This window comes from Ceratotherium simum, chromosome 11, assembly GCF_057802395.1.
Source record: "Ceratotherium simum simum isolate JZ-2026a chromosome 11, ASM5780239v1, whole genome shotgun sequence".
NCBI lineage: Eukaryota > Metazoa > Chordata > Mammalia > Perissodactyla > Rhinocerotidae > Ceratotherium > Ceratotherium simum.
Window position 1 is genome coordinate 15,054,943 of NC_141910.1, and position 17,175 is coordinate 15,072,117.

Here is a 17,175-nt window from a genome sequence, read left to right on the forward strand (position 1 = left end):
TTAATATTTTCAGAACAAGGTTGACCATAGGTAACTGAAACCGTGGAAAGCAAAACCGCGGCTAAGGGGGGACTGCTGTAACTTACCTGCAAACAAGAGAGAGAAAAAAAGGGAGGAAGAAGAAGGGAAGGAACGTGAGGAGCGAGAGAGAGAGAATATTGTAAAGCAAACAGAACAGAATGTTAATAAGCGCACCTGGGTAAAGGGTATTTGGACGTTCTTTGCTCTATTTTTGAAACTTTTCTGTAAGTTAGAAAGTATTTCCAAAATCAAAAACTTCAGAAAGGTTACCATGTGTCAGTTTCTCATTCTTTATCCTTTAAACTAAGAAAAGGACATGTCAACTAAAAATATATATACTAAACTCAAACCCATTCATCACTGACTCAGCTGCACCTTCCCCTCTTTAGATTCAATGAGTCAGGCACGACAGGAAAGTCAGAGAGCCCCTGTCCTGGCAGGACACACACACACTCACACACACACACTCGGGGGAAGTTTAAGGACCCCAGTGAGGAGACACCCGTGAGCTTCGCCCCCTCCAGCCCTCAGCCATGTGTGCCTGGAAGTGAGGGGCAGGAAATAAGAGACAGCCGGACATTCCCAGCCCTCCTGGCCTCTGGCAGCCTTCCCGCCAGTATCTGAATCCCCAGGGGCTGCCCAAGGGTAACTCTAAATAGTTTTCCACTTCAATCCACAGAAAGACAAAAGAAAAACTATTCTGAAACCCAGGGATGTCCTGGATAGAATCCAAGACAAAATAAAATATAGTTATAAAAATCCTTGGAAAATAAGGTTATGGTCAACACTTCCGAGTACACTGAGAACAATGGGATTGTGAACTGCAACTATTCCTGCCCCAAAACAGCCTCCCGAGGATTCCAGAAAGGGGGGCCTGCAAACCACTTACTGAAACCCAGAGGCTGAACTTAGGCCTATTTACCCCAACTTGTAGCAACAGCGAATCGCCTCTGCCTTTTGAAATGTCTGAGTGCACACGCACACATCGGGGTGAACATCCTCTCCTATGCGGGAATGACCCTGTGACAAAGCAATGGACAGATGACAAGCAGGGAGAAAACACCCACCACACATAAAATAGACCAAGAGTTAATATTCCTAACAGCATCCCAAATACACAAACTACTATGAATTAGCAAGAAAAAAACAAGCAACTCCAAATATAAGGAGAGGCAACTGACAGAAGCAGCAATACAAATGGGCAATAAACACACGAAAAGATGTTCAACTTTACAAGTAGTCAAGGAAATTATAAGATACCTTGTTTATTCCCCCATGGCACTAGCAAAAGTAAAAAAGTGACAGCACTTTTTTTACACTGTTGGTGGACATAAATTAGGACAACATTTTTGAAAAGTAATTTGGCAGAATCTATGAAAACGTTACATGCTCATACCCTTTGATCCAGTCATCCCACTTCTAAGGACCTATCCTCAAGAAAAAAGTAGTATAAGGACATAGAAACATTTGCATAAAGATGTTCACTGGGTAATCGTTCAAGAGCAAGAAATTGACATATATATTGACTAAATACCAATCAATAAGGGTACACCCCCACTGTGGCATACCACACAACCATTTAAACTGGGGTTGATCAATACATACTGACACACTGACCTAGGAAAGGGTCCACGGTGAACCAGGTACAGACTAATATGTGCAGTTTGATTCCACTTTTGTGTACACATGGATGTAAACAGATGCTTGCATGTGTTTAGGAAAAATCGAGGAAGATATATACCAAATTGTCAACAATGGGCACCACTGGAGGGAAGGGAAGGGGTGGATGGCAGAGGGTGGGAGAACTTGCATTTCTTCTTTTATAACTTGTTAAGAATGGAGCCTACTTATGATTATAAAAAATACTTATAATTTTTATACTCGTGGGTTTTTTTAAATAAAAGAATGTATGTGCATATTCAGGTATGTTGGTGCACACTCAGGTACAGCCATGTGTCCACGTGGGGCATACACATGGTGTAGTGTCCACATGTTGGTGTGGTCTATGTATGTGCTTCTAGATGGATCCTGCTCCTACCAACAGCCCCTGCATACAAACCTTCAATGTGCCAAGCACCAAATAGGCATTTGACCTCCATGCATTATCTCATTTAACCTTCACAGCAACCTTGCAATGTGGGTACTGTTATCGCCATTGTCCTGATGATGAAACAGAGGTTCAGAGAGGTCCAGGTCACAGACGGCACCAGGATGAGACTCACTAGTGAGAGTAGGGTCCTGGAGAGAAGGCTTTGACCCTCACTCTAATGCCACTACTCCTGCCCTGCTCAGCTCTGGTGGACAGCCTAGGGGACCGAGACCACTTGCTCCTACCAGGACGGAACTCCTCGACTTCATCAACACATTCCAGGTGTGAGTGACAGGCACCAACTGGCCAGACCCACTCCCCGAGGCGCCTCTGCCGTCTCCCGTGCGTTCTTGCAGGGGGGTCCTCTTGCTAAGAGGACTAAGACCCGTGTTCAGCTCCTTCCTGGAAAACCCCACCCTCCCCAATCAATTAAGCTCATTGTCTCAGGAGGATACCCCCACCTCCACCCTGCACCAAGGCCTCCTCCAGGCCCAGAGACAGCCCTACAGGAGACAGTCACCTGTCAGGAAGACTCATCATTCCCAAAATATCTCCTCACAGCCTGATGGCCCTGGTGCCTGAATGCTCACCATCAGCACTTCCCTTTTTGGTCTGAGCAGAGTCTGGTGTATAAGGCAGCACCCCGCAGCTTCCTAAGAAGAAGCAAAGCATTAAGCCATAGGCTGCCACCAACACTTCGGTATGAACTGTTCTTTCTCAAACCACAGCTGCTGGAGAGCAGCCTTTGGTGGGAAAGGGCTGGGCCAGTGGGACTTGACACAACCAGGGCAGCAGGAGGGCAGCACAAGGGAGACATGCGGAAATGGGCCACCGTTCACAGGGTGTCCCTCTGCGGCAGGTCCCTTAGACGGGCTCTGCACTTGAATTAATTCTCCCCAGGGAGGAAGAAACAGGCTCAGGGAGCTTAGGTGACCCGCCCAAGGCCACGTGGCTGTTGAGACTAGACCCTCGCTCTTCCCAGAGTCCACGCTCCTTCTCCTGGACCAGCTCACGGAGCCCGATGAGGGGGCAGGAGGAGGAGCAGCTGATGGAGGAAGGAGGAGCAGGAGGAACAGAGGCGCTCAGGGAGGCCCCGAGCTGCCTCTTGGGCCCGCAGCCGGTTGCAGACACCATGACTGACGACCCAGACCGCGGGAAGGTGAGGGCAGGAGGCTCTGCGTGTGGTGAGAGACCCCTCAGCGCCCCACTGTATAGAGCCACCAGGTCACTAAAAGGTTGAGAGTGGATCACACTATTCCAAAGAAAAAGCTACTGTGAACACCTAAAGGAAAGCTTCTTTAAAGGCAGTAATGCGCCTCCTAACTGATTCTTGGTATAAACACAGATCTCCTTCTAAACTGCTTGACTACAGGGCTGGGTGCCCAGCCACCTGGGGTGGGGTTGCCAGATGGAATACAGGATTCCCTGTGAAGTTTACATTTCAGATGAACAATGAATAATTTCTTAATATAAGTATGTCCCATGCAATATTTGGGACTTTCAAACCTAACTGGGTGTCCTATATCCTTCTTGGTTGAATCTGGCCATCCTACCCCAGGTCTGGCTAGGCATGGGCCAGTGAGTTATTGTGGTCAAGGTGAGCACTTGATCCCGGTGTTTTGACAGATGGATGTTTTGACTCCATGGAGACTTTTGCTTCCATGTTTACATTTACCAAATATTTAAATTAAAAATACACCTATATTAATTAATTTCCACTTGAACGTCATTTTCCAGAACAAATTACACTAAGCGCATTTAATTTGTTGATACATTTCCTATACAGTACAATTAAACTGTTTCCTCTTTTTTTAAACTTCATGTTTATTTTACTAATATTTACTGTCATTTTTAACAATTATTTTCTGTTTAAATTTCCCAACACAGATTTGGCTCAAAGATTTTTTTTTAATTTTTTGTTCACATCAAGTTTTATGAAATATAGCTCCGTTCCATTTTGCATTTCCTTTTGTGGAATTATTTCTATTAAGTCCTATTTTCCCAGGTCAACGTTTACAGTTACCAACAGGATCTTCAGTCAGTTTTTCATTTCCTTACCAATTTTACCATATGCAATTTTAGCCGTGATTATTTTACGGTGATCATTTCCACCAATAATTACACACATAAACTATGACGAGAGTGACAGTTTATGTTTATTTCTTAGCTGATCTGTGAAAAAATTGAGAGCAACTCCTTGCAGCCGTGCCAGCGTGCCCTACACAGTGGGTTCTCAACCCTGGAGCACGCTGGCCTCCTCCGGGCAGTTTCCACAAGTGCCAATGCCTGCACCCCATTCCAGAGTTTCTCCTTTAATCAATGCTGCAGAGTCCACACACTGATATGTTTTAAAGCTTCCAGGTCACTTTAATACGCAGCCAGGGCTGGAACACTGTTCTAAAAATGTAGAGTGCACTGTCCAACACAGTTGCCACTATGCACATTAGCTATTTAAATTTAAATTAATTAAAATTAAATAAAATTTCAGACTCAGTTCCTCAGTTACACTATCCAATACAGAACATCTCCATCATCTCAGAAAGTTCTATCAGGCAGCACTGGTCTGGAGTCGCCATGAGTGGCTCTCAGCCCAGCTTACACAATATGAACACCTAATACCTGGGAGTCTGTGATGATGCCCAGGCCCCACCCCAACCAATGAAATCAGAACTTCTGGGTGGGGCTCAGGCACCATGTATGTAAAAGCTGCAGGTGGTGCTACTGTGTTGCCTGGATTAGGAACCTCTAGGCTAACATCCCAGGGGTCAAAACATCTGGTTGGGGATCAGGATCACCTCCCCTCCAGCATCTCTCTGAGCAGCCCAGAGTAAACAGGAAGCTGTTCACTGCAGCCTGGGACAGGAGTCCAGGACCTCCAGCTGGGTTTGCACAAGTGTCTCCCATCAGTAGGAGCAAGTGTCCTTTTATGTGCATTTCAAACCTGAATTTATCGACACAAAGTTGATCCACCTCTGTAGTTGGCTCAGGGATCCCTCAGGCTCAGGGTGGGTGAGGTGCTAAGCAGCCGGGAAGCAGTTCCCAGCCCAACATTCCCCTCTGGAGACATGGAGGGCTTCCCAAGATCCCACTCCAGGCTGGCAGACCAGTCTGGCATAATGAGGCCACCCAAAACTGCCAACGGTCATCAGGGGAAACAAAGAAATGCCAAGTGCCCCAGGAGCCATGGGGAAAAAGAGGAGAGTGGAGGAGAGAAACAATAAAAGGGCAGAGGGTGAGGAAGGAAAAGAAGCAAAGCAAGAGGCTTGTCCAGACAGAGATGCAGAGTGAGAGGCAGTCAAGAATGAGTGAGGCATTGAGGGGAACTCTAGAAACAGACGGGGGCAGAGGAGGGAGGTTAGGCAGAGGGAGAGGAGGTAAGATAGAGGGAGACTGCAAGACTCACGACTGCGGAGGATCTATGATCCTCTGACTATGATCCACCTCGCTTGGAGAAGGCCCAAATTCGTGAGCTCACAGGACACACGCCCAGGACCCCCAGAAATGAAGGGGGCTGCATGATGATCCCCTGTGACCTCACTGAAACCCTGAGGACAGTCAGATGACAACGGTCACTGCCACACTTGTTATTTCCCTGTTTGCTTCCTGGCCAGATGGTGACAACTTGAGGGCAGTGAGTAGGTGTTCAATTTAAAATGTTCACCGAGGGGCCGGCCCCGTGGCGTAGCGGTCAAGTTCAAGTGCTCCGCTGCTGGCGGCCCGGATTCGGATCCCGGGTGCGCACCGATACACCGCTTGTCAGGCCATGCTGTGGTGGCCTCCCATATAAAGTGGAGGAAGATGGGCACGGATGTTAGTCCAGGGCCAGTCTTCCTCAGCAAAAAGAGGAAGATTGGCATGGATGTTAGCTCAGAGCTGATCTTCCTCACAAAAAAAATAAATAATAAAATGTTCATTGAACTGAATTCACTAAATTTCTTCCCTTTTCTCTTTCAAAATTTAAAATGTCACTTGGTTACTCTTGTCACTTCCTGGTATGTTTCTTACTTTCATAGCTTTAGAATTTTTAATACTTTTAATCTCTGATTCTTTACCTGGCACGTGTCCTGCCTGCCCCCCACTGTCTAGCAGGTTCACCCTCATGCACCTAACATTCAAACAAACTGCTGTCGAGGCTGCGTACCCCATTAGCTCCTATAACAAAGCCAAAATTCTATTATTTCCACATACGTCGGGGTTGTTTTGGCAACCTCTGAAATTCTTCAGGTATTTATGAATGTAATTTTAAATTTAAATTTAGTTTATTTTAAATTTAAGTTTTAATTGCAAGAAATGCAAAATTGAGATAAATGTTTGGAAAACTCAAAAATTACATTCAAGTAGTTATTAAAAAAAAAGAAGTTTCTGGTAAATTGGGAAGTTTTGTGAATTAGTTCTTCTGCAAATTGATGATTGGGGAGCTGATTTCCAGCACACGGGTTCTGCAGTGAACTGGTCATGTGGGGAACGGGTTTTCAGGGAGCTGGCCTGCCCCCAGGAGCTAGGGGATGCCCATAGGGGCCAATGACAGGCCCACAAAGTGCAATGCAGCCTGGCCCCTGGTTTGACTTCTGACCCACAGACCAGGACAGCCCATGTGTGGCACTGGCCTGGAGTCACTCTGAGGGCCAGAGTAGCCCTGCAATTGATCAAAAATATGTTCACAGCCCCTGCTCTCACGCTGCCTTCATGGTCTTAGAAATCTCCCTACAGGGCCTATCAAAATGCTGAATGTGATAATGAAAATGAAACATGCATTTCCTCTGCATGCCTTGCAGAAACCCGACTGTCCCCTCTCTGCCTCGCTCAGCTCTATCAACTCCAGCATCATCAGGGAATTGAACTCTCCAGAAGGGCCCAGCACCGTCCTGGGGCTCCCAGGAGCCTCTGAGAGGTGCAGGGGGTTCAGTGATTAGAAGCACAATGCAGAACTGCCCTCCAATCACAGCTCCACCATCACTAGTCTTTGAGAAAATTACCCAGTCTCTTGGAGCCTCAGTTTCTCCATCTGTAATGATGACAATTACAATGTAGGACCTCACTGATCTTTTTTAGATCCCATATTATAAAGACTCGGCACAGGGCCAGACGCTCAGCTAAGCTCTTGGTAAACCTCAGCTGTTGTGGTTTTGCTATTATTATCTTCTGCCTGGTATCAGAGGCCCCCTCCCAATTTGGCCCCACTGCTCCCTTTTCCCTGGGCTGCACATGTTGTGTGATAAGAGTCCCACCTATAAGGCCTTAGCCCAGCTGCCCTCCATACCCGAACACTGGAATGCCCTCCCCTCCTCGCCTCTCTAAAGCCTACCCCAGCCTCAGAGTCAGTCTGTGTTCCCTCCTCCAGGAAGCCTTCCAGGACTGCCGGGTGCCGAGCATGGCTCCCTTCCTGACCTGCAGGTCCACCATTCATGCTGGTTAGAGGCTGCCGTGTTTGCTACACGTTTGTCTATGTTGGGGTAGGTTAGTGTGAACTGATTCCAGCCTCTGATGCCTGTGCAGGTGGGGGCTGCTGAGGTCCAGGCTGGACAAGATGGGCCCAAGATGCCCTAGGCCCCCACATCTTGCAGCCCCATCTTGGGAGGGCCCAGTGAAGGTGCCCCCACCCTCCCCACACATACCACACTCTGCAGCCACGGTGGCAGAGCCCCAGAGAGACGGTGGCAATTGGGTTTTTCCCCCAAGCTTTTTAAGATTTCAAACTTTCCAGGTGTTTTGCAGCCTGAGACCCCTGGTCTCTGAATCATCCCTCCTTCCTGCTCTTTCCTCCCCAATCCCAGGTAACACAGCCAGGCCTCCCCAGCATCAGACACGGCTGACCCAGTTCCCAGACAAATGCTCCCCTGTGAGCAGGTCACAAAACAGCAAGCCCATGCCTGATCCTTGGGCCCAGACCCCAGTACACGGCACCCAGAGCGTGAATCCACCCCTGCCGGCCCCCGTCACGCCCAGCAGCGACTGCTGAGCCCCCACCCTGACATTCAAGGCTCGTCACTGTGCAGCCTCCGGGCTGCATCTCCCAGGCCCCCCCAACCCCACAATTAACAGGGCCATCAATCTGCAAGCTCAGTTGGTCCTGCACACTCTCTATCCACCCCCCGCATCAGCACATTCAAGACCCAGGAGCTCAATGACAAGAGAAAGGACCCATCACTCGCCTACAGGGAGCCTGCTTTTGCCACCACCATTTTCTTCCTGCTATTCCTCCCTCCTGGAAACCCTCCCCACCACGAACATGAAATAACAACCGAAAATACTGCCATGGGGAGGCCTGCAGTCACTGTGACCCTTATTACTGTCCGACTTCTAAACCACAAATCCCACGCAAGTCCCACCTCTTCCATGAAGCCCTCCTGGAGAGCTCCCTGCTGGTTGCAGCTTCACTTTGCCTCTCTGTCTCCTGGAGTGTGCTGCTGCCCTCACCAGCCTGGACAGGCGGGGAGAGAGGGTGGCGCCCAGACTCCCCTGGGGTGAGGCAGGACACAGGGAGCCTTTTCCTCCCCACTCCCTGGGGCACAGGCTGTCCGTGCAAACACACGCACACTTGATTCTAGCCCATCGTCCTTCCCTGCAGCCTGGGCAGCTCTCAGATTTACCCATGGCTGAGCTCCTGAGGCTGCAGTCAGGCCTCATCCCAACGTCTCCCACTGGGCCAGGCCCATGAGAGGCAGGTCCTCAATAAATGCTGAGTTGAAACACCAGCTCTCTGGGGCCCAGATTCTGGAGTCTCCGTCCACCATGACCCTACCTGTACCTTCAGGCCATGGAGCCCCTCTGGCCGCCTCACCTGTTCCTCCCCATTGTCTCATGGTCTTTGACCACCACATGAAGCTCAGAGCCCTGGTCCAGGGGGACGCCCTTGAGGTCCCACTCAAAGCCCTGGAAGAAAAGGAGAAAGGCATCTTAAGCTGAGGGCCCTATGAGAAGAGACAATGTCTGGTTCCCCCTGGTCCCCCTAGGGCACTGAGCAGGCATCCATGGACGATGCTGGTGGATGGATGGATGCGTGAGTGAATGAGCACATGAACGGCAGGGCCTCAGAGTTTCAGAAGTGACGGTGAGAGCTGAAGGTAGCAGAAGAGAGAAGGGGACCAGACTTCCATGGCCTCCTCTCCCAACTCAGTTCTACCAATCACCAGGAAGCCAGGCCAGGAGCACAGCTGGGGAAAATCACAGGTGACCCTGCAGTGACCTCAGGCAGGGACTACAGGACCAACGTACTCATCCAGGAGCCAGGCCCCAGTGGGCAGCATGAATTAGTGCCACGTTGGGTAGGCCCATCCAGAGGCCCTAGGACCCTCCTCAGAGCAAAGGCTCCCCTGTGCATCCCAAACACATCCACACAAGGCAACCAGGGCTTCCAAAGGACCACCAGGGAGCCAAATGCAAGGAGCTGGCTGAGGGGGCAGAGGCCAGCAGGAGCCAGAGGAGGACTTGGTGAATCAGGGAGGGCTGTGGGGAAGAGGTGGGCTTTGGGCATGGAGACAAGGCAGGCGAGAGAGCCCCTAAACACCCTCTACCTGGCTGGCCAGAGCTGGGAGGAACAGAGAAAAAAGTCCTCCCACTCCTTCCCATGCCTCACATCTCAGGGGAGATGCCTCTGTTTCCTGGAGGGCCAGGCCCCCAACCCTCCTCCCAGGTTCCTAGAGCCGGAGGATTTAGACAGCATGCTGGAGCTGGAGGATTTAGACAGCCGGAGGATTTAGACAGCTCCCCACCTTGACAGTACCACTGAGAAAGCCACCTCCTGGGCCGGCCTCATGGCTTGGTGGTTAAGTGCACGCGCTCCGATGCTGGTGGCCCGGGGTTCGGATCCCGGGCGCGCACCGAGGCATCACTTCTCCGTCCATCCTGAGGCCGAGTCCCACATACAGCAACTAGAAGGATGTGCAGCTATGACATACAACTATCTACTGGGGCTTTGGGGGGAGAAAATAAATAAATAAAATCTTTAAAAAAAAAAGAAAGCCACCTCCTGACTTGTCCCTGCAGAGACGTGGCAGCAGAGAGAGTGAAAAGGAGAGAAGGTGAAAACACTGGCATACCTCATTCCACACAGGGTTCACGCTGTTCTTGATGACTTTGGTTCTCTTCTTCACCCCTACGAGAGACACAAAGGGAGAGAGGAGAGATGTATCCCACCCCTGCACCTGCCACTGAATTAGGGTCAGCTTCTGAGACCCACCTTGCAGCTCGCTCACCAAAGGAAACATCTCAAAACCAAAGGATTCCCGGAGATCCCACCCGTCTGCACGAACGCCCGCTGCCAGCCCACTTCTCCCCTCAGCTCTGGAGGGAGAAACAGCAGCCCCATCAGAAGGATGTTTTAAAGGAAAATACCCAGGCTGACTCTTCTTAATGAGTTTGTTATTATTATTCCTGACTTTCTAAATTAGGTTTTTAAATTGTAAATTTTCTGATTCTAAGAATGATCTTCATAGAAAATATTCCATTTTTCTTTTAAAAACATCTACCTCCACATATCGTATGAATTCATTTATATGAAATGTCCAGAATAGGTCAATTCACAGAGACAGAAAATAGAATAGTAGTTTCCAGGGACCTAGGGAGAGATGGGGATGGGGAGTGAATGCTTAATGGAGGTTTCTTTCTGGGGTGATGAAATGTTCTGGAATTAGATAGTGATGATCGCTGCACAACATTGCAAATATATTAAAAACCATCTAAATTGTACACTTTTAAATGGTTACAATGGCAAATTTTAGGGTATGTGAATTTTACCTCAATTTAAAAAAATCCACCTCACCCTCGCCCGTCTAAAGCAGATTGTCCCAAGACAGTTCTATCTGCTCGTGCGGGCTGGGCCGAAGGAATGCAGAGTGGCTTTGTGGTAGATAACAAGAAGAACTGACACTGTGATGGCTGAGACCAGACCCACAGTGCCCCAGACAACAGCCAGCCAGAGGGCTTCCTCTGGATCCTTGGGCATGAAGGGGCAGATAAGAGGCACAGAAAGGGCTAAACGTGTCCGACCCCTCCATTAAGCATCAGAACAGACATGACTCAGTGCTCAAGGGATGATTAAAAGGGTTCAGCTGGACACAGAACTCATACTTGGGTTGGATCTTAAACATAACCCAGTTCACCCCGACCTGTGCAAGACTCTCCAGGGAGAAGCCTTTGGTCTCCACCTGGACTGCTCGGCTTTTACAGAGTCCTGCCTGGACCATGAAAGCCCCTCAAGCCTCTGGAAACATCTCCCAGGACCCTGAAGTCCTCCTCCGAAGCTGAGCATTGTCAACGCCCTCCTGTAGGGTCACCCCTCTCAGGCTCATTTCAAGAGCATGGAGAAGAGGAAAGCAGGACTCGAGCCAGGCTTGGGGAAGGATTTGGAGTAGAGAAACAACAGAGAAAGACAGAGCAAAGGAAAATCATGCAACATGGATGGGCCTGGAGGGTATTATGTTAAGCGAAATAAGCCAGACAGAGAAAGACAAACACTGCGTGATTTCACTCATATGTGGAAGATAAAGCAACACGTGGACAGATAGAACTGGTTGGTGGTTACCAGGGGCAAGGGGGGTAGGGGGTGGGCACAAGGGGTGGAGGGATGCATTTATATGGTGACTGACAAACAATAATATACAACAAAAATTTCACAATAAAAAAAAGGAAAATCATGGAGAAAGAAACATCTGAGGGAGAGAGGCGAGAGGGGCTCGGTAGATTCTAAGGCAATTATGTTGAGAATGCTTGCTGAGCCTCAGGGGGTCCCCTCAGAGATTCTGATAACCTCCGGCAGTGGGAGAGGGTGAGCTCCCAACCCTCCCCTCACCATCTGTCACAAATCACTGATGTAGGAAAAGAAGGTGGACTTCGGAAGGATGCAGACCACCATAGAACACATTTTCTGTGAGACCTGAGGGCAGCGGTTCTCAAACATTTTGGTCACAGAATGGCACCCTTCAAAATTATCGAGGACCTCAAAGACCCTTTATTGAGGTGACTTGTATCTATTGACTTTTACTGTATCAGAAATTAAAACTGAAGCATTTCAAAATATCTATTTAATAATTAATTTTAAATTAACAATAGTAAAACCAAAACTTGTTAACGTGACATATTTTTTGAAAAATAACTATAACTTCCAAAACAAAGGTAAAAGAAAAGTGACACTGTTTACATTTAGCAAATCTCTGTAATGCCTGGCTGGATTCTCATATCTACTTCTACATTCAATCTGTTGAGACGTCTTGTTTTGATTGACTTCTACAAAGAAAATCCAACCAGATACACAACTGGAAAAGCAGGCATATTTTAATAAATTTTCAGATACTTGTAGATATCCTTCTTTGATAGTACACCAAAACTCAACGAGTAATATTTCTTAAAGGTTAGCTGCAATGTGAAATCTGACACCAGATCAGTGAATATTTTGTACTCTGTTACATTAAAATCCATTAGTAACATTTCTTAAAGGTTAGCTGCAATGTGAAATCTGACACCAGATCAATGAATATTTTGTCCTCTGTTACATTAAAATCCATTGTTCTATCTTGCATTTTGAATGATCTTTTACTCATGCAGGATTCTGTAACATCTTGCACTGCTCATTTGGAGAATTTTTGTTCATTGAGTTATACAGATCTTCCAGATGTTGGCACATTTCATTATATAATACCAGAAAATCACATTCACTAATATCACCATCAATCTCATCAGAAAAGTCATTAAAGACTGGGAAGCCAGAAGATACCAGTTTTCTAAAATTCCAACTTTTGTTTGAAAACTCAAATTTTATGATTGGCAACAAATGATAAACGTCAGTTGTTTTCCTTAAAATGGCAGGAGCACTCAATCGTTTTCAAGGAAATGTCTGCCAAATGCCCAATGTGAAAAATCACGGTCAGTCATTCTTCCAAGTAAAAACAGTATTCCACGAAAAAAAAGAAAAAGTAGCTAGTTCAGCTTGCAACTCAAGCAGCCCCTCGAGTGCTTTGCTTGCAACAATGGTCATTCTTCAGTGTGCAGCAGAAGTGCTCTATGCATACTTCCCATCTCAACACACAAAATATCACAAACACGTGTACTCAAGGATCAAGATTAATATAATTAATAATTTTATTGCTTTATCAAGAACATTCTTCAACGAAATTGGCTTTTTTTTTTTTAACTGTGAGTACAGGAGGGTGAAGAATACAATGACTAGTACAATTTGGTGCCAAGGCCTTCATAGTATTAAAGCACTAGTAGTTTCACCTTCCATCGCTATTGTACCATTAGTGCAAATGCTGACACAGTGAAAAAGGCAAATAGCATCTTAGTGTTATTGTGAAAACAGTTTTGACCTTGCTGACCTGCTCAAAGAGTCTTAGGGATTCCCCAGGGCCCATGGAACATACTTGAAACTCTTAGGAAATTCATTTCAGCCTTCATTTTCTCATCCGTTAAGGTCATAGTAACACCTCCCCACAGAGTTGTCGTGAAAAGTAAACAAAATAGGAGGAATGAGGTGCCAGGCACATAGCACACTGATTAAATGTGCCTCTCTGTGCCCCACTCTGATGCATCTAATGAACTCCTACTGACTCTTCAATACCCAGCTCAGTTGACTCCCCCCTGATAAGCCTCCCCTGACTTTCCCAGACAGAGAGGGTTGCACACTGTGACCACACGTATCAGACCAGCAGGTACCTGTGTGTGTCTATGTCTGTGTTGCTGACTGGTCTCACAGAAGACAGACACCATGACTCACCACGTTAGTAACCCTACTATAGAGCGAGGTACCTAGTAATTAGGTGCTGAATGAATGGGTCCTTCTCTTTCCCAAGTTGGCTGCAAGTTCACTTCCTCACCAGAGGATAGAACCACTGTTCTCAGGGAACTCCATAAGACTGAATTAACAAGATGGCTGTGTGTCAACAAACAGAGGGGATGAAAGGAGGCACAATGGGAGTGAGGTGTCCTGAGAGGGGCACCAGATATCTTCTCAAAGTTGATCCAGGCCTGCACTGGCCAAACCACTCTGATCCTCCCGTGGGCTATGTTAGTGTGGTTCCGGCAAGGGTTAAATACACAGCTTTGGAGTCATTCAAGTAACAGCCACTACTGTGTAACCTTAGGTAGGGCTTACAACCTCTCTAGATCTTAGCTCCCTCAGCAGTAAATTGATGATAATAATACTAGTGTCTACTTTATGGAATTTCAAGGAGACATGAGATGCTATCTAAGTGTCCACTTCCCCTCCCATATCGCAGATCAACTTCCCATGACCTACAGCAGTGACATGGAAAATTCCATCTGCAGCTTCTCTTGAGCTGTAAAATTGGAAACTCATTTCCTGGTGCTCCTGGCTCATATTAATTGAGCACCGTCTATTCACCCATCCCTGTGCGTTGTCTTTTAAACGTTTTCTACTTCCTGCCTTCCCTGCAGATGAGGAGAACAAGGACCCTCGATGAGATGTCACTAAGTCCTGGTTAGAAGCACCAACGCTGGGACTCTCTGGATGACACTGAGGGAGGGTCATTGATGGATGCTACAGCCCCAAAGAGGAGCAGCAAAGAAACGAAACATTAACCCAGCACAATGACATGACTTATAGACACCAACGAAGGGGAAGGCACACTGCTAATTAGGAAACAGTTAAGAAAATGGCTCCTTTCTCATGCAGGATTTAGACCTGTCATCATAAGAGTAAGTACTATTACTTGAAACTTTTGGTTATCTTTTCACATACATATTTATGTGTGTCTACTATCTCTTGATGTAAAATATATTTTTTGCTGTGGATAACAGTGCAAAAAGTTTGAAAATAGTGCCTTACAGGAGGATCCTCAGAGGAGAACCGGAGAACAAAGAAATTACCATCTTGGCCCTTGAGTGGGGACAGCCAAGGTGTGAGGCAGGAATGATGTAGCACACCGTCCTGGTCCCCCACTGGAGCCAACTCCGATAAAGACCATGGGCTGTGGGAGGGGAAGTGGGGCGGGCCTCAGAGGCCGGAGCAGAGAAAAGGTAAGAAGACAGCCCATCCTGCCCCAGCCAGCGCCTGGGGCCACCTGGCTGAGCAGTCTCCACTGGCGGGAGCCCCACACATCTCCTGACACCTGAGCATCAGACGTGGCCACGGCCTTGCATGAGGGGCCACAACACTGCCCTTCTGCTCACAACCTGGTAATGTCTACCCTCAGCACCCAGGGTGCTGTCTCCCCAGCGGCCTGGGCCCCAGGCCTCACTCATACCTTCAGGCCCATCTTATGGGAACAGGCCCCTTTCAGGGGCCCAGGAGGCTCATTAGCACCCCGAAGGCCTGGACCCCACAGGGGTTACAGTGTGGAAGGGAGCACCCCAACCTCTGGCAGAGCCAGCTAGCAATCTCCCAGTAGCCAAGATAGGACAGACATCCGCCCCACGATACAATTATAAGGTCACAGTACATTTGGGAAGCAGACAAAATGCTTGTTTTTTGGATGACAATGGAATCTTTGGTGCTGGTGGGATCATAGAGAAGACAACCACTACAGCCAGGATTTTCACCAAGGCTGTAACATGGGAGGTTTTTACACCTGTCAAAAGAGGGTTTAGGGCCGGCCCCGTGGCTTAGCGGTTGGGTGCGCGCGCTCCGCTGCTGGCGGCCCAGGTTCGGATCCTGGGTGCGCGCCGGCACACCGCTCCTCCGGCCATGCTGAGGCCGTGTCCCACATGCAGCAGCTAGAAGGATGTGCAGCTGTGACAGACAACTATCTACTGGGACTTTGGGGGAAAAATAAATAAATAAAATCTTTAAAAAAAAAAAAAAAAAAAGAGGGTTTAAAGAAAAGCTGAGACGTATTGGCCCATTTCCCATTGCGTCTCAAAAGCACCAAGGCCCAAGTGTCCATCGACGGATGAATGGATAAACAGAACGTGGGATACCCACACAACGGACTATCATTCAGCCTTAAAAGGAAGGAATTTCTGACACATGCTACCACTTGAATGATCCTTGAAGACATTATGCTACATGAAATAAGCCAGACACAAAAGGAAAATGTTATATGATTCCACTTATATGAGGTACCTAGAATAGTCAAATTCGTAGAGACAGCAAATAGAACACAGGCGTAGGGAGTAATGAGGAGTTAGTGTTTAATGGGTATGGAGTTTCAGATTGGGATGATGAAAAAGTTCTAGAGATGGATGGTGGTGATGTTTATACAATAATGTGAATGTACTTAATGCCACTGAATTGTACACTTAAAAATGGTTAAAATGGTAAATTTTACGTTATGTATATTTTACTACAATGAAAAAAAAATTTTTCTTAAAGCACCAAGAAGTGAAACAGTTCAACACTAAGAATGAATTGCTGTCCCTAAAACATGGGGGACACTGACTCCCACGCAGGGGAATGATGGAAATAAAGGTGTATAGATATTTACCAATACTGCTCTGTGCCTGGCACGGTGCTGGGGGCGGCTGCCACAGCCACCCTGCCCTCATATCCAAGTTGAGAAGGAAGCGGTCCCTGCTTCCTGGAGCTGAACATATAGGGGACGTGGCCCGATATGGTGGTCTGCATGATGGCCCCAGTGAACCAGCCTCCTGGCACTCACATCTTTGCGTCGTGCCCCTTCACATTGATCTGACCTGGTCCTGTGACTCAAAGTAGGACCAGCAGCTACTTCTTTCATGCCTTTGGGAGCCCTGAGTGGCTGTGTGAGAAGTCCAGCTACTTTGCTGGAAGGATCGTGCTAGAGGCCGCGTGGAGGGGGAGGGTCCTGAGGCTACATGGAGAGAGAGGCCCAGGGGTCCCAGCACCCCAGCTGGAGGGTGGTAGGAGTAAAGACAGGGAGAGTCACAGGCTGTTATAAAAGCCCAGCAGGGTCTCAAAGAGATATTCATATACCCATGTTCATAGCAGTGTTATTCACAGTAGCTAAAATGTGTAAGCAACCCAAGTGTCCACTGACAGGTGAATAGATAAGCAAAACGTGGAATATACATACAATGGAATATTATTCAGCCTTAAAAAGTAAGGAAATTCTGACACATGCTACAACATGGATGAACCTTGAGGACGTAATGTTAAGTGAAATAAGCCAGTTACCAGGGGTTTGGGCGGAGTG

General features: G+C 47.7%; 1 protein-coding gene across 16 annotated transcripts in view; it reads right to left on the reverse strand.

Moving 5' to 3' along the window:
* The window catches only part of DYSF (dysferlin), a 203,296-nt gene that overhangs the window by 170,186 nt on the left and 15,935 nt on the right, over window positions 1-17,175 (reverse strand). For all 16 annotated transcript variants that reach the window (XM_004435553.3, XM_004435548.3, XM_004435559.3 and 13 more), the window contains exons 2-3: window positions 10,150-10,205; window positions 8,892-8,983 (exon numbers count right to left, since the gene is read on the reverse strand). In XM_004435553.3, the coding sequence (XP_004435610.1) occupies window positions 8,892-8,983; window positions 10,150-10,205 (148 nt within the window). The remainder of the gene's footprint in view (window positions 1-8,891; window positions 8,984-10,149; window positions 10,206-17,175) is intronic.